This window comes from Protobothrops mucrosquamatus, unplaced genomic scaffold (genome assembly GCF_001527695.2).
Source record: "Protobothrops mucrosquamatus isolate PMUCROS unplaced genomic scaffold, P.Mucros_1.0 scaffold336, whole genome shotgun sequence".
NCBI classification, from domain to species: Eukaryota; Metazoa; Chordata; class Lepidosauria; order Squamata; family Viperidae; genus Protobothrops; species Protobothrops mucrosquamatus.
The window spans coordinates 733,624-756,332 of NW_015386674.1; the positions used below are offsets into that span (position 1 = coordinate 733,624).

Genomic DNA, 22,709 nt, shown 5'->3' on the forward strand with positions numbered 1-22,709 from the left:
AGCGGGCCTGGCCTAGGGAGGATTTTAAATTGGGTTTCTTAGAAATTTTAATTACCACAACTCTAAAATATTGGTTTTAATTTGGTTTTATTCGGTGGGGTTTGTGGGTTTGTTTTTGTTTTTAAAAAATGTTGTGAGCCGCCCTGAGTCCTTCGGGAGAAGGGCGGGATACAAATTGAATAAAATGAAAAATGAAATGAAATGAACTAGGCGAGCCACTCATCCCCAATGAATACCGGGACCTAGCGGAGACATTTAGTGAGAAAGAATGCGACACCCTGCCTTCCCACCGACCCAATGATTGCTCTATCGAACTGTTACCAGGAGCCAAACTCCCACAATCAAGAATGTATGCTATGTCCCCCCTTGAGATGGAGGAGATGCAACAATATGTGGACAAAAACCTAGCGAGGGAATTTATCAAACGGGCCAAGTCTGCATTGGGAGCTCCAGTGTTATTTTTTTAAAAAAAGATGGGTCACTTCATTTCTCCGTGGATTATAAAGGTCTGAACGCGGTGAGTGTGGAAAATAAATACCCCCTCCCCCTCCTGAAGGACTTACTAACCCACCTGGCAAAGGGGAGTTTCTTCACTAAGTTGGACCTGAGAGAGGCATATTACCGGGTGAGGATAAAGGAGGGAGATGAGTGGAAGACTGCTTTTAACTGTCCCATGGGGAGCTATCAATTCAAAGTCGTGCCATTTGGACTACAGGGGGCTCCAGCTGTCTTCATGCAACTGATTAATCAGGTCCTACATGACCATTTATACAAAGGAGTTCTGGTGTATCTTGATGTCATCCTGATATACAGCACGAAAATGACTGACCACATAAAACTAGCGAGAGAAGTGTTAAAGAAGCTGTTGAAGGCCAAACTTTATGTCAAACTATTAAAGTGTGAGTTTCACCAGACCCGACTAGATTATCTTGGCTATAGAATTTCTAGCAAGGGCATTGAAATGGACCCGACCGAAGTGAAAGCTGTGATTGAGTGGCAGCCCCCAAAGACTCACAAACAGCTCCAGAGCTTCCTAGGATTCACCAACTTCTACCGTCAATTCATCCTCTCCTTTGCCGAAATTGCCCTACCCCTTACGGAATTACTAAAAACAGGTAAAGAGGGAGGGAAGCCGCGTCTGAGCCAACCACTAGCATGGACTATGAGTTGCCAGACCGCTTTTGAGAACTTAAAAAGACTATTTGCGGTTGAATCGGTCTTAAAGCATCCCTGTCCAGGGAAGCCCTTTGTAATTCAAGCTGATGCCAGCAACTTGGCCGTCGGAGCTGTGCTACTGCAAAAGAACTAAAGTGGGACCCTACAACCCTGCGCCTACACCTTGAAAAAATTCACTGAGTGAGAGAGGAAGTGGGCTGTGTGGGAAAAGGAGGCCTTTGCAATTTATTTATTTATTTATTTATTTATTGAATTTATATACCGCCCTATCTCCCTTACGGGACTCAGGGCGGTGAACAGGCGATAATAAAAACCATGATAAATATAGGCAGTTCTAAAATCAAATTAAATAACGGGCCTGTTCTAAAAACACACCCATACAAAAAAACCCCACTAAAACATAATCAAACTACGCCAGGCCGGCTGCACGGAATAGATGGGCCTTCAGGGCTCGGCGAAAAAGGCGCAGGTCTGCAACTGTACGTAGGTCGGGGGGTAGGTCATTCCAGAGGGCAGAAGCTGCCACAGAGAAGGCTCTCCCCCTGGGGGTCGCCAGCCGGCATTGTCTGGCCGATGGCACCCTAAGGAGGCCCTCTCTGTGGGAGCGGACTGGTCGAAGGGAGGTGTTTGGTAGGAGGCGGTCTTGCAAATAACTAGGTCCATTGCCATGGAGCACTTTAAAGGTTGTTACTAACACCTTGAAGCGCACCCGGAAGGCCACAGGCAGCCAGTGCAGCTCGTGCAGGAGAGGTGTTACATGGGAGTATCTAGAGGCCCCCAGGATCCCCCGNGCGGCCGCATTCTGAACTAGCTGGAGCCTCCAGGTGCACCTCAAGGGGAGCCCCATGTAGAGAGCGTTGCAATAGTCCAGGCGGGAAACAACGAGGGCTTGAGTGATCGTGCGTAGAGCGTCACGATCCAGAAAGGGGCGCAACTGGTGTATCAGGCGAACCTGATGAAAAGCCCCCCTGGCCACGGCTGTCATATGGTCGTCTAAAGACAGCCGAGCATCCAGGAGGACGCCCAAGTTGCGGGCCCTCTCTGCGGGGGCTAATGACTCGCCCCCGATAGCCAGGGATGGAGCCAACTGGCTATGTCGTGACGCCGGAAACCACAGCCACTCGGTCTTGGACGGGTTGAGTCGAAGCCTGTTCCCCCCCATCCAGCGATCTGCTGGGCTCTACTAAACTGGAGACACTATCTAAAAGGGAGCAAGGTGCCTTTCAAGGTATGGACTGATCACAAAAACCTAGAAGCACTGAAAACTCCCCGCAAATTGTCCCTGAAACAAGTACGATGGGCGCAGTACTTTAACCATTTTAATTTCACTCTAAAGTACATACTAGGAGGAAAGAACTTCTTAGCTGATGCCCCAATACAAAAGCCAGTGTGAAGAGATTAATGAGGCAATTATCTCCAATCCACAAACTGCCTCTCAACTCACGCTGCACAGAGTCCCACCTTTAAGAGCCCCAAACCCTGATGACCTTGGGGCCAAGAAAGTAAAGCGAGAACTCTTCACCGACCAATGGTTCAAGGACAATCAAACCTCCCTAACATGCAGGGATGGTTTGCCTTACAAGGGGGGAAAGCTATACTTACCAGAGACCCCCCGCCTTAACACTCTCTGGCATAGCCATGACTTAAAACAGGTTGGGCACTTTGGATATTTGAAAACTCTACACCTCATCCACCAGCAATTTTGGTGGCTGGGATTGAAACGGGACGTGAAAAACTATGTCCAGAGTTGTGCTGCATGTGCCACCTTGAAAAAAATCCCGGGGAAACCCCCTGGTGGCGCAACTAGTGGCGGATCCTTCCCAACCATGGGAAGAAATTGCTATGGATTTTATAGTAGATCTACCTGAAAGTAGGGGAAATACAGTCATCTGGACTGTGATAGATCTGTTTTCAAAGCAGGCTCACTTTATTGCCTGCAAAGGACTCCCGTCTGCCCAATGACTAACCAAGATGTTCCTGAAACACATCTACAGACTACATGGTGCACCAAAAGGAATAATCTCTGATGGGGGAGGTGCAGTTTACAGCTAAGCTTTGGAGGAGTTTTCTCAAACTAATTGGTTCATCTCAAGGACTATCATTGGCCTTTCACCCATGGGGCGGCTGAATCTGCAAACTCAGTGGTGGAGCAATATCTCCGATGCTATGTGGATTATCAACAAATGGCTTACAATAATACTGTTCACAGCAACACTGGCTTCATGCCATTTAAAGTGGCCACAGGAAAGGAATTCAGCCCAATACCCGAATATCCCTAAGGACCCTCTGCTTCCCAGACTCTTGATCAATGGGTGAGGGGGTGGGAGGAGATCTGGAAAATCACAAAAACTGATTTGAAAAAGGCTTCTGAGACATACAAAAAACAGGCAGATAGGAAAAGGGCTCCTCAAAGGACATTTCAAGTTGGGGAAAAGGTTTATCTGTCGACTAAATATTTATGGGTCAAGTTACCAAGTAAGAAGTTAGGACCGAAGTACTTAGGACCCTTCCCTATTGTAAAGATCATTAACCCGGTCACGCTGGAATTAAAACTTCCCAGGCTCTTAGGAAATGTTCACCCTGTTTTCCATTGTAGCCTGTTGAAACCTTTTCAGGATTCCATCTTAAGACCTCCCCCTAAGAAGGCACCTGGACCTCTCGTAGTGGCAGGACAGACTCACTATGAAGTAAAGTGTATTCTTTTTTTTTTTTTAGTTTTTAAAATTTACTTTATTGGGAGAATTTGTATTTAAATGCATTCAAGTAACTAAATATTTTATTATGTTACTTTTTGAAAACATAATAAGATAGCATAACCTTTTTCAAGCGTATTCTTGATTCAAGAATTTTTAAAGGGAAATTGCAGTATTTAGTGCAATGGAAGGAATATCCGTTGTCTGAGGCCACCTGGGTGAAATCTAGTGATGTGAAAGCTGACAGACTCCTTAAAAGATTCTATAAGAAACACCCTAACAAACCAAGAGGCAATCCCTAACCTGTGCTTTTGTTTGTATTACAGGATTTGTCTTTTTTGTAAGGGGGCCGGATGTCAACGCTGCTAAAATCGGATGTTCTTGCTTTGACAACAGATGGGAATGCAACCATTTTACTCTTTTGCTTTTAGAGTTAGTTGATGCTGGGAGGGGGAATGTGGATGAGAGTCCAGTTAGTCATAACAATAATAACTCAGCCGTGGGAATTCAAGGTTATTGCACCTGGAATTGATAAAGATTTGGTGGGCTGGAGAGCTGGGGAGAAAGCCCGCGCTTCAAGCTAATTGGGGAATGTGATTTATGACTGTTATTGGAGGAGGGAATTGTGCTTTATTACTTTGTGCTCAGGGGAGGGGAATTCAGTTTTTGGCTTTAACTATGTAGTGCCGATACTTTGTTTCTCGAATAAAAGATTCTTTAAGGTAAACAATGCCTCGAAGTTCTTTTGAAGAATTTCATCTGTCGGAACCGTAACATGTGCTTTAATTAAATCTAAGAAGTATTATTGTATATAAATCACATTCTAATGTAAAGTTTCATATTATTCCAGTAAACGTCTATGGAGATTCTCAGTCATCCAGGTCATGGTTATCCCCAAAGGTGTTTTTTTCATGAAGCAACTGGACTTTTTTTTGTTTTTCTTTGAAACATTTTGCTTCTCATCCAAGAAGCTTCTTTAGAGGTGAAGAAGCTTCCTAGATGAGAAGCGAAACAACTTCAAAGAAAAACAAGAAAGTCCAGTTAACACATGAAAAACGCAGCTTTGGGATATTATTCCAGTACTAACTCTAAGAGAAAATGTATTTTACAAAATGTTATTAAAAGTGTTTAGAGAAATACATTTTTATAAGCTTATTATTCCTTGGGGGTTTGATTTGGCTTTGATAACCTTTTCAAGACCAGCAACCATTTCTGCAATTTCCTAGAGTGTTCTGAATTCATAGATTAACTAAAGCAGTACTTCCATCTGTAATCTCTTCCTTCTTTTGCAGAGTGTGTTTAAATAACCCTTTCAATGCTAAAGAAACGAATCATATCAAACTGCAAAATCTAGATTACATTTTTTAAAAATTAAAAATAATATTGCTCCTATTAGTGTAGCTGTTTCCTCACCCCTGCTAATCTGGGCAAATTCATTATTTATAGAATAACAAACAAAATAAAACCCACCAAACCACCCTATAAATTCTCAGGTACGTGTATGCTTTCACACACACACACAGTTTAATGAACGGGAAGTAGTTAACCACATACACACAAAGTTTTCAATTTGTCATTGTATTTTCCTAATCCTGAGCCTCACCTTCGTTGTGCTCTATATTTTGTAAAAGGTATTCATACCCTGATTCCTTAGTTTCTCTGCAGACAACATGAATATGATGCTGACTACTAGGCTAGCCCATGTTGGAAGTCTGCATTTTAATCCTTGAAAAGCAAGGTCAGTCTGATCATTCTAAAACTGTGACTACTCCAGGGCTTTGTTACACAGTATCAACTTTCTCCAGCCTGGTACCCTACAGTGTGTAGGAATTCACATAATCCCCCCCCATATCATAGTAGAATATGTCCTGGATTTGGCGAAGGCAATGATGTACCATCTCAAAATTTATAATCAGATATCCCTCCTTGCCCATTTCTTGTAAACACACAGAAAAGGATCTGTTATTGATTCTTCAAGCCTCTTTTTCTTCACTTCAAAACTATTAAGAGAAGTTGCTTGATTGTGAAACAGCAGGGGGAAGAAATTGTGAGGGAGAAGTTCCATCTTGATTGAAATAATAACACTGCCTAGCTCAGGAAAAGAAAGGCTATGAATACTTTCCCTTTTTCTTTCCATGGGATGAGCAGGGAAAGGGCTGGAGATTGAATAGGGAAATGAGAAAGCTTCTTACTTCTACTGCTGATTTGAAAGAAACAGTTATAGGAAGATCTGGATATCTGTACCTCTACACCTTGGATTAATTGAATGACCCAGCCACATTTGATATATGTATCTGATAAAGCAATACAAAAACAGCCTATTAATGAAGGTTGCATTAATCAGCTTCATCTATTGAGTATTTTGCATTCCTAGGAAATTTAACGTGTAGCACTACACTAATGGTTCTGTTCTGTTAGGATATCCTATTTGACAGACTTAAATGATAATTGCTCCTTGATATGCATATATATCTTTTGGAAAGTGCAAATTAATCCTAACCCTAATCTGCTCCTTGATTTCAGTTGATGGAAAATTACATACTAAAAGGACTTAACCATTAATAATAATCACATTAAAGAGTCAGATTAAGGTTGGTATAAGCACCTTTCTAGAGGGACATTGGCATTGAAACTGTCTCGTTTGAGCTCTTCTGGTTTTCTGCCAAAATAAAGGCCTTTAATAAAATTAATACTCCTAAAGTTCACAAATATTTGGACCTACTTACATATTAACCTTTTAGTGAAGAACTAAAAATGTGAAACTCACTGTTGACATCTTAAATTTGTTTGTGGGGCAGGAGGAAAACAATTACCCTTTATTACTCCTATTTGGATTTTCTGATTTCTCTCCTGTTATGATCTCAGTTTAATATGGTGAATCTCTTGTGTGTCAATTTTGATTTCCCACTCCTTGCAGAATGCCTCCCTCCCCCATAATGTCATGCTCACCAGTTTTGAACTTACCCCAAACTCTGTCACTAAGATGTCTGTGATGCTACCCAGAACTGTGACAAAATCAAAGATATTCCAGGCATCACGGAAATAATTCTATAAAGAAAGAACAAAACAAAGGACGAAAAGGAACAGCCACACAGCAGCAAACAGGTGACAACATTTAGTCACGACGGAAGCAACAATAACAAGAACAGAGAAATTCCCACTCTAGCTACCCTCTCCCCTAATAAGCTCTGGGTTATCTTTTTAGTATACTCCAATTCTTACTATTCAAATTACAAAGGAACTTTCATTAGCAAGGATTCTTTGTTTACATCATCCTTTTTTTTTTTTTTTACTGAAATTGTGGTAGTAGGGCATTCGTCACACACCCAGGTCAGTGCAAGCACCAGTGTTCACATTCTCAGAAACCTATGATATCCACCTATTGGTCATAAATTTGAATGCAACATATGAGAGTAGGGAAATTCTTGCTTACAAGATGTACTGGGTGAGCACCTGAGGCAACCCAGTGAAGCTAAGATACATATGCCTGTCTTGCAAGCAACCAGCAACTATATACAACTTTCCTTAACTCCACTACATTTATCTGTAGGACAGTCACATGAACATCTATAAAATAAATACAACACATATGAGCTTAATAATATGTTTGCACCTGGGCAGCATTCCATTAATGAATTACAGTACTCTAAAGAAAAAAAGCTAAAGGTTTCTAAAGACTGACTAAATAATGGCAGAGCTGTTGACAAGTATAATATAGCTCTTCAGAAAAGCAAATAGAAAGATGTTAGGATGAGTAAGATCTTAAACCAAGTATTTTTACTGGGGAGAATAACCTCAACAGAGATATAAAACAGAGCAGTGAGCAGTTGGAAAGCCATTTTCTAATCATCAAAAATGTAGTACTGTTAATTATCATTGCTTCAGATACTATTTATTTAGAAGCATCTCTTGCCTGAAGAGTTGGCAATCAAGAAGATAAAGAGTGGGGAAGGATTAAAGATTCAGAGTTATCACACATTGATCCTTATGCAGCAAGGAATACTTTGTGCCCTGACAGTCTAAAGCATGTATATTTGTTTGTTTAAAGGTAGGTTGGTCTTGTGGAGTCACATTTCCCTTATGCAATTCTCACATATTGATTGTAACAAATTATTCTTCTTATAAACTTATAGTGGTTTTTATTATCCTTTTAAATGCCCACATACACTAATTAAATTTTTGGTTCAAGATTTGTCTGGGTATATTTTTTTCCAATTGAGAACCAAGATCTTTACCATGGACTCAACATTGAAAACATGTACTACTTTTTTTCGATTGTGCTCAAGTGGAAGGATCAACTCCTTCATCAAGAATAGGGTAACAAACAACTAATATTTGCACAGAATGTTTTCCGTTTTCAGGTGACTATTATTTCTGAAGAGTTGTCTAGAAATCAGTAGGTAATAATTATCTTTGAGATATGGAGCTACTTCTGACAAATCTTATATCACAGCTGATAATTTTAAATATATTTTTATTTTAAATTAAAAGTGTTAATTGTAATTAAAAGTTTAAAAGCTAGAACATTAACTTGGATATATGAAATGTATATAATTAGTTCTACAGCAAGGGAAGCCAGTCACTAGTCTGTTTTTCTATACTCCTAGTAAATTACAGATTATTCCAATGACCTTCAGTGGCCAATTCCTGACGTTCTTGTAGCATTATATAGAAGACAATGCCTGAGAATCCTGAGAACCTAGAGTGGGATATATGCTTTAAATAGTTTACTTAAAAATAATGCGTAATGTATTTTTCCCTGTTCTTTATAGTAGGAGAATGCTTCTTATATTTTGCAGTAGAATTTGTAAATTCTAGCAAGAGCGATACTTACCAGCACTCCAAAGGCAATGATTTTCAGAATACATTCCAAGGAGAACAGGGCAGTGAAGACAATGTTGAACATCCTTAGTAAATTATCGTAAAGATTTGTTGCATTGTAGAACTATCGAAAAGGGGGTATGAGGGAGAGACAAAGAGAGAAAGAAAGTACAATGATAAATTAAACTAGTGTGGTCTGAACAATGACCCAAAAGTCTAGGTCCAAAATAAGATTTCTACTATTAAGACTCAGGTTAGTCCATAGTTTAAGAATTAGTCAACAGGGCCAGTCAGCAAAATTAAGGAGAGATCAATAGGGTAAGATTAACAGGAGCTCAAATAATTATATAGTAATATGTGTGCGTGCGTCTGTATGTGTGTGTATACAGTATATATGATACATGGACAAGTCAAAACACATATGCTATATATTCAGTGTAGACAGTACCAATTCATAGCAATTTCTACTTACTTTCATCATTAAGACAATGGTGTTTAGGGCAATCATGGCCATAATGGTGTATTCAAAAGGAGGGGAAACCACAAACTGCCACATACGGTACTGAAAGCTCTGCTTGTTCTGAGGCATGTGTCGAGTTAGTGGCTTGGCGCTGATAGCAAAATCAATGCAAGCTCGCTGTGAAAAGAGGAAGAAACAGCAGTCAGGAATCTACAGTATTAGTCTCCTTCAAGCAAAAAGATGCTAAGGAAAGACGTCCCAGGATGTACGTTACACTGAAATCTTTGGGTGCAGTTACAAGTACATCGCCTAATCTTACTGCCAAATTGTGTGAATGATTTAGTTTGCCTCCCCTCATATTGTTGTCTTAAATGAATCGTTTATGAGCATAGCCTTTGGCAGACCTTCAAATGCACCATCCACTCTAGGCAAAAAAGGAAGTGCACATCCCTGTATTAAATATGGGGGAGAAAGCTTAAATAATTCCTATTGTAGAAAAATTTAACTCTAAATCAATTGTATTAAAGTCTGTTTGGAAAAAACTTATCTTCTTGCTCCCCAGACTTAAGGAGATATAATAATGCTTTTCATCAGAACAGATAGCAATATGTACAAGTACTATAAGACTTTTCCTCATGACTGCATGAATGTGCTTTCCTTCAGTTTCTGAGATGACACACACTTTTTGCTACCATACTTTTTGCTGCCTTCATTGTTATGCCTGGTTCTGCCGCAGCAGTGAAGCAGCAACGGGTGGCTTTTCCCACAGTTTTAATGTAGAACAAATTAAGAAGAGAGATTGGTGGATATCTTGGCAGTAGGAGAAACAGGGGCAGCACTTCCTCATTAAAGAGGGAGGCAAATTTCAAAAGATGGATAGACCTTTTGCCCAAACCTGATCCTAACTAGCTGGTCTGCAGACAAGGGAGCATACCTGCTTTATTGGATAGAAACACACACACCCTTACACACACATCATGTACATCAGGCTAGCATCAGCTAGAATTGCCTCCTGACCCTTTGAGGGGTGACAATTCTCTCTAATACACAAACGATGCTCTCCTGCATTACTGAGTAGTACCTTCCCTTGCATGTTAAGTTTATGGTCCGATCCACATGGTGTAGTGCTGCCCAGTAAAATATTTCATCTACAGGCAATATTGGAAACTTTATGGACAAAGCTCTGTACCTTTCCCTGCTTCTTCTGCCATCCCTGCAAGTCCTGGAAGGGCTAGCAACATATATATGGAAGAGTGAGTGGCTCTTTAGACGCCAATCCCATAGAACATTTCTGGGACCAGAGAATGACACCTACAGTATAACTTCTCCCTTAATTCTCTTAAAGCCTTTTTGACCCAGTTCTGTGTTTAAAAGTAGCTTTCTCCACTTCTCCTGCTAGCTGGAGAAAAAAAGTGCCAGTCCAAGGATGGGGAAAATCATAGGGAGAAGGGGGCGGGGGGAGGTGACAGGCAAGACAGCGAGAGAACTTAAATTGTCCCCTCTTCATTTGTTACCCATTTTTCAGAACATATGTTAAACAGAGATCTTGTGGTCTTGAGTGCATCAAATAGGTTTAAAAATAGCACTCCTCCTTCTAGCCCATTCACTCCTGCAACTTGAGCCAAAATGCCCATGGAGGGCAATGCAACATGATCAGAGGGTATGCACAAGCCAACAGCAGCCTAAAATGGCCAACAGGAACCAGGCAGATCTCAATATTCCTAGTATCATGGAGGAATCATTTATCGTTTAGGAAGATTTGTGTCTGAATAGAAAAAAATATATCTAACCACCTGAATATCTTTCAGCAGCTTCTGTGTTGGGTTAGAAATGACAGAAATATAATGAGGTTGTGATAGTTGTGCCATAGGCAGTGAACCTTAGACAGCTCTATATTACACCTGGGGACAATGAACATTATGTCTATGGAGATTCTCAGTCATCCAGGTCATGGTTGTCCCAAAGGTGCTTTTTCAAAAGGCCACTGGACTCCCCCCCCCAAACACATTTGAATTGAAGAAGCTTCTTGGATGAGAAGCAAAATGTATTCAAGGAAAAAAAACAAGAACTCTAGTTGCCTTTTAAAACTTAATCTTAAGGGTGTTTGTTTGCATTATTTTTGGAGGACATAAATACCATGATGGAGAGCAAGCAAGAATAAATGGCAATTATTTCTTAGAATGTATCATCTTAACTGTAACTCACTACATAGTTGAGACCTAAGCAGCGATAATATATGTTATAGGTTGTAAAGGAGACAGTAATTACAAAACCTGAATAAAAATAATTTTCAGGAAATCAGTTTGTAATAACAGCTGATAGCCTGGACTTCATGGGAACTTGTCCAAAAATACAAACCTGATTTTCAGTTCGCAGAATAGAAGCATAGGAAACTTTGTGTCATGGGATGCAGGTCAAAAGTGGAAGAGTTGTTTCCAGCAATGAAAGGGGCCTGAGGGATGCTTGTCTATAGCAAGAGTTACTGCCCTTGACTAGTAGAGTTGGTAGAGCTAATTAGCATCAATGAAGTACCTTGTCATAGACCAAAGTCCTTGTCCCCATTTGCATCTAACTATGGCACAAACATGCCCTGGCACCCTCTTTTGCTCTGTCCCCCCTCCCCCCTCATTTTGTTTTCCATCCATGAATGAGTCACATTTAAGTTGTCCTTAGCTATACTGTTACTATAACAATGTTTTTCCTCTTGAACTGGCAGCATCCAAAGACAGTATCAGGGTTTTCTTTGCAAATACTATTAACTGGGATGGCACAGGCAGGAATTTAATAAGGCGGTTCTCTAATAAGTAGACCTATTACATAAAGTAATGTAGATACTATGAAACAACTCATGGAATTGCTATGTATCAAATTAAAATCCTATTTACAATAAAATCAAGGTTCAAACTCTTGCGCCCCTTTTCCCTTGCCCATACAGTGGACAGGCTTGAGGATTCTCTCTTTTGAGCATAAACATGGTTTCCTGTCATTTTTCTTGTTATGAAAATAGACTTGTCTAGTTTTGGATTATTTGGCTCTCTCACCTATCCAGAACTAGTTTTTTTCATGCTACCTCACCTTTCAAGTTCTCCTTTCCCCACCCCATTCTTGAAAGAGCTTGGTGCTTCTCCCCTCCTTTTCTGCAGCATGAGGGACCCAGGAAGGATCCAGGACTTTTCCACTGCTTCACTGAGTGTTTGCTGAAGCTGAAGAACCCCACCCCCCCAATCCAAAAAGCTGGAGGATAAGGAATTTGTTTCCTTCTCTCTCTGAGGAAACTTGAAGGAGACTATAGGCAGACAGAAGAATCCAACATTGTAACCTACTGTTTTGGCACTTTCCTGTGTTCAGAAATCATCCCCTCCCCCAAGGAGAAGAGGTGTCCAAAATATCTGACAAGCAACAGGTGATGGGGAAGTAATTCCTGGGTCATGTATCTTAACTCCAGTAGAACTTCCTAGTCCAGAATTTGTTGTCCCAGAGATAAGAAGGGAAAAAGTATGAATCCCATTCCAAGGATCGGAGGCAGGTAGGACAAATTTGCCTATTATTCTCATCCAGAATTTGCCTATTATTCTCATCCAGAAATCTGCTGGTGGATGCAGATGCAGTTCAGATTCTCTCTTGGCAAAAACCCTTTCCCTGTTCCTCAAGCCTGCTCCCTCCTCCTCAGAGTTCAAGTTGATAGGTGCTGTAACCAGACTGCAAGAGAAAGATGAATTTAGATGCAACCTCCAGCATCAATGGGTGATGGTGTTCAGCAGTTTGTAGTAGGAAGCCCTAGCAAAATATAGCGGTTCTTGAAGGAGTTGGTGTACTCTCTGAAGTTCTTGTAGAAAGTACATGATCCCAGGCTGGGAGAAAGTGACTTATATGAGTAACAGATCTACACAGAATGCTTGAAACAAAGAAATGTAAACAGAAGAACAAACCAAGTTGTGAACTCAGGCCATAGGCAAGAGTGTAGATAAACTGTTTTGCTGGTAGCTTACATATAGCAATGATGGCATTGCTCTAAGGTGGCACTTGTCCACCTACAATCTCATAAGTGGATTGTAGGTGATGCACTGAAGAAGAAAAATAAATTTAATATCTAATATTGGAAAATAGACTGTGAATAGAATACTTCTGTTAAAAATGAGAAGACTAGGAAAGCTTCAATGCCAGAATATGTAGTAGAGAATTAGTCTCTGACGTCTTGCCAGGAGATGGAATGAACCATCTTGGAAAACACTGACATGGCAACAGCTGAGACAAGAAGATCCATAGACATTAACATCTACTTGGACAAGAAAAATACTGGAGCAGAAAGTGTGTGGTCTTAAGTAGTCCAAAATCTCTAATGACTAAGTTGTAAAATCTTCTCAAGGAAGCGAGAATGTATAATCAGCCATTGTGATGCAATTCTCCCCATTCCTAAGAAAAGGAAAGGTGAATTGGACGTCTCCCTGAAGATTATGTACCCAAGCCCATACATGTCATTTTGATATGTGAATTTGTCTGGTGAAATGAAGAGTATGCCATTAGCTCTCAGAGACTCAGACTGAGGCTACTATTGGAAGTGGGAATGCAAAATGTTCAGACTGGAGAACAGAACTGTGAGATGGGTGACAAGTGGAATAAACTATTCAGACTTGTGTGAAAAAGTATCAGCCTGTGATATGAAAATTAAATTGGGAGAACTGTGCCCACCTGAGTGTGTGAAATAGATTGTAGGTACTCCAGGATCTTGTGGTCTGTTTGGTGTGAAGCTTCTTACAAGAGGTGTGCCAGTGTTGAAAAGCATCTCTGATCACTAAGTATTCCTTGTTCAAAACATTACAGTTTCTTTCTGGCTTCAGTAGCTGTCTAGAATAAAGGGTGCAAGGCAAAAGTCTTTGTTCACAAACCACAGATGTCTGGAGAATGATTGTCCTTAAATCAAAAATCAGAAGCACCTGTTTGAACAACAAAGGAGCATGATGGCAGAGGATAGGACAGGGAGGCAAAAGTCTGTTTGTATGAGGAACAGACAGGTTTGTATGAGGAACAGACAGAGCATCAAGATCCCACATGAAACTATGCAGAGTGCTTGAAAATGCCATTCTAAGCAAGATAGGTCAAAGTTTTTATATACGCTGCAGAATCAAGGATAATCAAGGTAATAAAATTTAAGAATCTTCAAAATCGCTGCATCTCCTTGACATGATGGGTGTATACACACACAAGGAGAGAGCTGAATCCATTTTGATGAGATCCATTGTGATTCCCCAGAAAAGATGTGGTACTGCCGATAATCCAAGAGAAACAGGTCAAAGATATATTTCTCTATTTTAGCATACACTGCGTAGATAGAACTGGCCAAATACAGTCTTCAGAATACGTTAACAGACCACCAAATAAACTTCAATATAACAGTCCAGTATCTCATGAAAAATGTGGAATTTATAAACTTATTGATGGGCATTAACTGAACTATATGTCTGTTCAAATTTTTCATATTGCATGGCAAAGGGAGCTAAACATATGTACCCCACCTTAATGCAAATTAAATTGTAGTCTCTTCTGAGATCTAAACTGGCAAAAATCCATGCCTCCTGTACGGTTTTTAAAAGTTCAGAAACAAGAGCGAGCTAATGATCCTTAATGATTATAGAATTTAGAAGACCTAATCGTGAAATTCAAAGAATTATTCTTTCTTTTTAATGGAATGATTGCTGAGAACGCCAAGGGACAGATAATCCCCAATCTTCGAGCTGACATCAAGGTTTCCATTTCTTTAATGACATGGGCAAGCAGATAACTTTTGTAACGGCTTCCCCTCTAGAAGAGGCTCAGTATGAGGTTTGGCATTTTGGAGAGTCAAATGCAGTATTTGCTTGCTCTCAGGAATAGGTAGGTTATGGATCTAAAGCAAAGACATCCCCAATGCTATAGAGGCATGTATAGCAGAAGCTAAAATGAAAAGTGTTTCAAAAGTTTTTAAAAAAATGATGGTTCTGAATGCAGGTATTTATCATCAACGATTTCCATCTTCATTAATGGATCTAGGTATATTTGTATTCAATTGCAGTCTACAATACTGCCCTAGCTTTAAAATCTACCAGGGTCTGAAGTTTTATGGGAGAGTCAATTTTTGTGTGAGGCGAAGGAGATACTAAGAGCATCATACATCCTATTGCAATTTTCCTCTCTCAAGCTCCTAGAATTTGGTTAGTTGGTTCCTTATAAGCCAAGCTTAGAATATTTAGGGCATTTGCTTGCAAAATGTTTCCCTTTTTTACATATATAACACTCAGCTGTTGTCTCAACTAAGAATTTTAGGGAGGCAACCTGGTCAAAATGCACCCAAATCCTACAATATAAATGAACTCCCTGTGTACATTAACTTTACTTTTTTGCAGCCAACAACAGAGCTCTGATGGTTCCCAAATGTATGCATTTAACATTTGAAGATTAGATGGTGTGTGTGTGTGTGTGAAAGGTAACAAATGTTATTACACTTCATCAACGAAAATGTTGGAAGCAAAGTCATAAGACCAATGGTGGGAGAGATCAGAACATTTGTTGATCCAGACTGTTGACTATGCTCTCTTCTCTCTTATCTCCAGCCAGATTAAATTCCTGCTGTCTGTCTGATTTTTTTTCTATCAGAATAATGCAATCACACTAGACTGTCTTTTACTTGTCATTTTAGTAAAATTTGAAAAACAGCACAACTATAGAATGACAGGTCTACCTTCATTCCTCAACTGATATTGAGAAATGTAGAACTTGGGATATGTTGCCTATTTAGAAAAGACGGGGGAGAGAAACTCCCAGGAAAAGTACTTTTAATGATTCAGTTCCTTCATTATTTCAATCTAATTTTTAAAACTGTATTCAGCTCAGCTTACAATAGAATGGGGTATAGAAAGAAGGGCCCAAGAAAAAGCCTAGATTTGATAGACAAAGTCCTACAACCACATTCCTATTACACCACAGTGACCAGTGGATGTTTTTCCTGTTGGTTGAGAGGGAAGGAGCAAAGATATGGGAATTTATGTCTTTGCTAATCAAGTGTTACTTAGACATGATTAGAACAGCATCACTTAGCAGTAAATCACAAAGGAGGCAGAAAATTTTATGCTGGTATAGTTTTCTGCTGACTCAGAGAATGAAGGGTAGCATTAATTCAGCAGTGGGGAAAGGCTGTAGCCCTTGGATTAGTTTCCAAAGCTCTTTGTGACTTCAAACTTTGCAAGACTGATTTATTCTTCTTCTCTGTGGGAAAGGAGGAAGAGAGGAAAATGGTAGGAGAAAGATAAATGAGAGAAGAAGGGGAGCAGGCTTGCCCAATAACAGATTAACGTAAGAGAATGTGACCCTTAACAGATAAAAATCCATATTTTTTATTTTAAAGTAATTTCCCCCATAGGCAGATATGGGGAGGGGGAGAGGCAGAGGCGGAGGGGGAGGGAAAGAGCAGTCCCATCTGCTAATACGGTACCCTTGAGAGAATGTAGCTTTTAATAGAAAAAAGGTCCTACTGTTTGGATTTTAAGCCATTTTCCCATGGGCAGCTAGTTAATGGAGGTTATGACTATTTGTAAAGAAATAAAGCAAAGAGGATTACTAGTGTATCATAGAATAAGGACGAGACTCCTTTCTCTTTTGTAAGGAAGAACAGCCTAGTGCAAGAAGTGGAGCAGCAATAATCTCAAATCTACCCAATCTAAAATGCCAATAGTAGATGATACTAATATACTTATATGAAGTTGACAGACAATACACATTGATCAAAATAGTATTATTTAGGTCAGCTTTTCTCCACAATTAGCCATATTTGCTAATAATGGGAATTGTATTTCTGTATGGCTAGAAGGTAACAGGCACCCACTGCTGTCTTATAAAAAGTTGTATTCTTCTCTATAAATAAACCTTGTTCCCTTCTTTTATTGTTATTTTATATAGGTATCTGAATTTTTGTCCTTATATATTCTAAGTATTTTAATTTTCCAACTTTATCATGATGAATACATGATGCAGCTTCTTGTTAGTTTTCTATAAGAATCTGCCTTTGCAGTCTTTTTGGTATCAGACTTCCTTTGCTACCCATCACAGACTCAGTAAAATCAGATTTCATTTCCTACTGACACCTTGCAAAAATATTTTTGTATCAAGCTGAAGTCTTTGAATTGCTAAAGATTTGAGAAACAGAGAAGTGAATATTTATTTTTTTATATAATATTCTCACTGTCAAAACAACATTTTCATTTGATTTTCCAACATTTTCATTTGATTTTCCAATGTACCTCATTCTTCTCAAGACTGTATTCCTCCATCATCTTGTCTCCTTGCTCTTGGAAAGTGATGATGATTAAGGCCACAAAAATGTTGACAAAAAAAAATGGGAAGACCACAAAGTAAACTACATAGAAGATGGACATCTCCATGCGATAACCGGGGCTGGGCCCCTGATTCTCATATGTAGCATCCACTGAGTGCTTAAGAACACTGCAAAAAAAGTAGTTTTTTATTTTATATAAATTGTTTATATTTTATGTTAGTGTATTTGCTATTTCATTATATTTGTTGTAAACTGCATAGAGTCCAGTTAGATTGAGGTAGTATATAAACAAATGAAGAAAATGTAATTTTATTAATATCATACTAATTCTAATATTATATTATATTATAATATTATTATATTATATTATATTACATTATATTATAATATTATGTTATTATTATATATAGGCTTATATCAGATTGAACAATACAATGCATGTTAATACAACAGGTATCTTTTTCTTGCAACTAATAAACCATTTGATATCTTTAAAATTGTACTTGGGGAGTAGAAGGATCCTATTACTAACATGAAAGTCTTTCCAACACAATACTCTCCAGATGTCTTGAACTTCATTTCCTGCAATCCTCAGCAAACATGATAAATCTAGACAGTTGGAGAGTAGCCTTAAAACTCCAGTCAACTTTATAGTAAAATATAAAGTCAGAACTGAATAGTTATTGGTTACAAAATGGAAATAGTATTTCTGGTTCAGTTGTACTTGTGATTTTTTTCCTGCACTATCCCAAAGTCTATATTTAAGGCCCAGCATAATAATTAAAGTACTAATAATAATGAGAACTGAAATTTAAATTAACACTCTTGCATGGTAGGCATAAATAAGCTTGATAAAATTTCTCATGCCAGTCTCTGATTTTGAGGTGCTGGTACTTCTGAATTTCCAACCCATATTGGTTTATATTGTTAATTATCTAAAGAAATCCACTTTCCCTTGTAACCACTTTCATAATAACAATCTCAGATTTGTTTGACTAGAATAGTACATTATAAAACGAAAATGCATCCATTTCTCTATATATTGCAAACTGTTGTTTTATAGTCTATAAATTTTGGAGGTTAATCCAATGTCAGAATATGTGTCTTTTTACTACTTGTTATCTGCCCCATGTACTTCATTTTTTCATCTTGGTTGGTCAAGTTTTTAATATGATGTGCCATTGTAAATAAATAATCTATTCAACTGAGGTGGTATTTTCATCATATGATAAGAGTAAACGTATTAGATAAGCCTAGACAAAAGTAGCAAAATGACCTCATCTGCATAATTTATGTAATTCAGATCAAGGATTAGCTTAGTCCAACACTCTTATCTAATGATAACCAATTAGGTGCTCAAGGTCCCTGTCATTTGAGAACATCCTTATTTTCATCAATAACTTACTCTGGCCAACCTTCTCCTGTAGACACAGTGAAAAGGGTAAGCAGTGCCCATAGCACATTGTCATAATGAAAATCATATTTCCTCCACTCTCTTCTCTCAGCCTTCACTTCATTGTTCTTCTCGTAGACTAAATATTCGCCTCTAAGGAAGATCAACAAAAGTATTCAGAAACATGTTTACACAATGGAGTTTAGCAATTCAATAAGAATCTTCTAAGATGTAAACGGTCTCTTTGACAGCATTAACATTCAAACGAGAATGTGAAAAGAGGTGTTTATTATTTATTCAGGTTTCAAGATTGACTGAAAGGTTAATCAAGCAAACTTTACTACTGTAAAGCTATTCATCTGATGTTAGTCTCCCCCAAATAAACAGATAATTAAGAGAAGATAATTCATAAACAAAGTTTATTAAAACTTTGATACTATAATATTTAACTGGGGATGAAGGCAAATAAATTCATTAGGATAATTTTTAATACAATAATTTTGCATTATTTTGAGTTGCTCCATATATTTTCCCCCAATAAATTTGCCAACTTGCAACCAATGTTAAGAGACCAATTCTTTAGCAATTTGAAGAATCTAAGGCTTCTGGTTTGAAAAGTTTTTTCAGTGCTGAAAATGTAGACTGAATTGTTTTAAAATGTTTTTCCCATACAAAATTCTGAAAAACCAGCTAAACATGTGTGCAGTATATTTGCCTAATCTTAGATTTTCGATAGTAGTATGTTTTCAGTAAAGCAAAATAAATTGATTCCATCTCAGATAAGTGTATGACTCAGGACTTTATGATTGCCATGACAACAATAGGTTTATTATCCCTCTATAAAGGTGATGGATCAATTAAAATGACGAGCAGTGATGGATTCTTAGGGGATTTGGGCATGCCTTGTGTGTGGTGGTCATAGCCAAAATATTTTGAACAGCAAAGGGTTGATTTGTGCCCTTGGCTTAAAAACTTCCAAATAGTTCTCCCCTAAACAGAGCTTGTTTCGCTCCCTGATAGACTGGTTTTGAGAACAGAAACAGATGGAATGGCACCTTGAATACAAATGGGAAAAAAAACCCAGGTCAAAATGAATCAACACAAGTGAGAATGCCTCATATATTCTCTGGTAGCAATGATGATAAAGAAACAATCCCTATCTCAGTTATGTCTTTGAAGCTCTAGAACAGGGGTGTCAAAGTGGCAGCCCATGGGCTGGATGTGTCACACGCAGGCCATGCACACCCCAGCTCCGCAAAGGCAAAAAACGTCATGATATGTCATGATACATCACGTGATGCGATTGAGTTTGATACCTGTGCTCTAGAATCTAGAGGAATGTTTCAACTTGCTTTGAGTTATTCTCTAATTGCATCCATAAATTAAGGGATCCCTCTAGTCCATTGTTACCTATTTCCTCAGGTGTTTTAAGACAAATTGATTCAATTCAATAAATGAACCTATTGAGAACATCTTTACTGATAGTTTAGTAGCAAAGGTCCAGGAATATTGATTGAGAAACAAAGGAAACTAAACTATCTAAATTGCAGTAAATGATTTAAGTTCTGCATGTCTGTAAGAGAAACATGGAAAAGGAGCGTCAAGGCAGATTATCCTTTATATAACAAAGCCACTAGAGGGATATTAAATCTGGGAGTGAGGTAAGAGGAGCTGTGTACTGATTTAAAAATGAATATAGTTGTGTTGTTTTACTTCCTTTTTAATACCCATTAATGAATCTATCACAGAATTAAAAAATTCTAGAATTTCATCTGTGCTTTCCATAGCCTCTCTTGGGGAGTGGACTAACACTTGACCTCTTTTAAATATGTTTCAGCTCCTTAATCATCTCTTTTTACTAGCATTTGCAGTTCTGTTCAGAAATGCAGTTTTATCTCTACACACCTGTAATAAATCATCATGACTTCAAGAGAATAGAAATTTATAATCTGCAAATATTTCCTTTTATTCACTGTTTCTTTAAGGTTATGTACTTTTACTACAAAAATATTGGCTACTTCAATTTACAGTATAGTTCACTGCTACCAGGTTTTCCTGTGAACCTTTAAAACCATGAAAATCATACATTTAAAATGACACCATGATAACCACCAGATCAGAAATAATCATTAAAGAAAAAAAGGTCAGATTTATCAGAGCACCAACTCCTCATCTTGTTTTAAACTGTATCCATCAACTTAAAATGGATAGCATAATAGAGATAAATGTAAGAATAGAAGATTTTTTTTAAGTGTCTTGTACTTACTGAATTAGATTATAACTTCAGGAAATTATTTGTTTTGTTGATATGGAAAACTGATGCAATGTATTTTGATATAGGCAAGCTATAAAATCTGTGTTATTAATGTAAAAAGTACCCTAATCAGGACATAATTCAATAACTTAAGGTGATGAACATAACTAACACTTCTTCCTCCTCCTACTTTCCCCACAACAAACCTGTTAGGTGAGAGGGCTGAGAGAGAGTGCGTGGTCCAAAATTACCCAGCAGGTTTGCATGCCTAAGGCGGGACTAGAACTCTTTGTCTCTTGATTTCTAGCTGTTCTTTATTTTGTTTTAATGAACAGTTAGCAATCCAGAGACACATCTGCAAGGTGAGCAGCTATACAAATTAATTAAATAAATATCAGAAAATAATGCATTGGAAACCACTGACTTGCCCTGAATGCAATGGCAATGTGACACAGGGTATAGCTTTATGAGTCATGCAGCTTCTTATAAGTTACAGGATTGGCCATATAGGAGAAAAGTATTGAATAAAAGTATTGAATTAAAAAAAAAACTGAATGGGAGGAGGCTATGTACCTGCAGTCCTTTTCAAACTCCTTGGATTCATCAGTGCAGTAGAAGAACCTGCCCTTAAAGAGCTGGACAGCAACCACAGCGAAAATGAACATGAAGAGCATGTATACAATGAGAATATTGAGGACATTTTTGAGTGAATTCACCACACAGTCAAAGACAGCCTGTGAAAAACAGATACTCTGGTAAGACTTGACTAGGTTATGTTTATCTGTATCTTTTATAAACAAACTTTATTGATTTCCCCCCCCCCCCGAAATAAACAAACATACAATTATGGCATAAGTCAATAATACAATTAATAAAAAAAAAAAAACTAAAATGCTCAGTAGCCTCACAGGAACACATTCCCTCTCTTCAACCTACTTCCCTCTTTCCTTCTACCTCCTTCCCTCCTCTCCACCCTCTCAACCACTCTACTCTACACATCCCCCCTCCTTCCCTCCTCCTCTTCCAAATGTGGTCCTGTAGGTCAATCGAGCCTCAATTCTTGTACTAAAAAACCTCCTATTCTAAAATGNTTATCTCACAACCATTCTGATATACCAAAATACATAAGAAATCCCTTGCTACCCTCCCTCTAACCCCCTCCCCCCGGACTTCCCAGAATTGATTACAGGGTTAAACACGCACCTTCCCAAGTCTAAATATTACTACCCAAATATAAAGCAATCAAATATAAACATACTTTAACTCAAATAAAAAATCAAATATAAGCATACATACATATAACCTCTAAGCATATATTCTATCCATCTTCCCTAAACCCAAATATCTAAAATTAATCTTTGCCATTTCCAGAAAAACAACCAGGAAATGTATAGCAGTAAGATAATTGGTTGTTTATCTGTATCTTAATTATGTAAAACTGTCCTACAACAACTAAGCCAGCACTCCACCCACCCCCACCAGTATTTATAGAGGGACGGCAGCTCTGATCACACTTTGCTCGCACAGAAGCTGAAGACTCCAGCCTGAAGCCGAAGACTCCAGCCTGAAGATGACGAGTGGGACCTCGTCGAAACATCGCCAAGATA

The 22,709-nt window shown here is 38.5% G+C and overlaps 1 protein-coding gene across 1 annotated transcript in view; it reads right to left on the minus strand.

Moving 5' to 3' along the window:
* Positions 1–22,709, minus strand: part of CACNA1A (calcium voltage-gated channel subunit alpha1 A) — a 181,525-nt gene that overhangs the window by 77,102 nt on the left and 81,714 nt on the right. The window contains exons 24-29 of the mRNA XM_029284026.1: positions 21,676–21,836; positions 18,861–19,001; positions 17,421–17,622; positions 9,163–9,327; positions 8,704–8,814; positions 6,834–6,917 (exon numbers count right to left, since the gene is read on the minus strand). Of these exons, the coding sequence (XP_029139859.1) occupies positions 6,834–6,917; positions 8,704–8,814; positions 9,163–9,327; positions 17,421–17,622; positions 18,861–19,001; positions 21,676–21,836 (864 nt within the window). The remainder of the gene's footprint in view (positions 1–6,833; positions 6,918–8,703; positions 8,815–9,162; positions 9,328–17,420; positions 17,623–18,860; positions 19,002–21,675; positions 21,837–22,709) is intronic.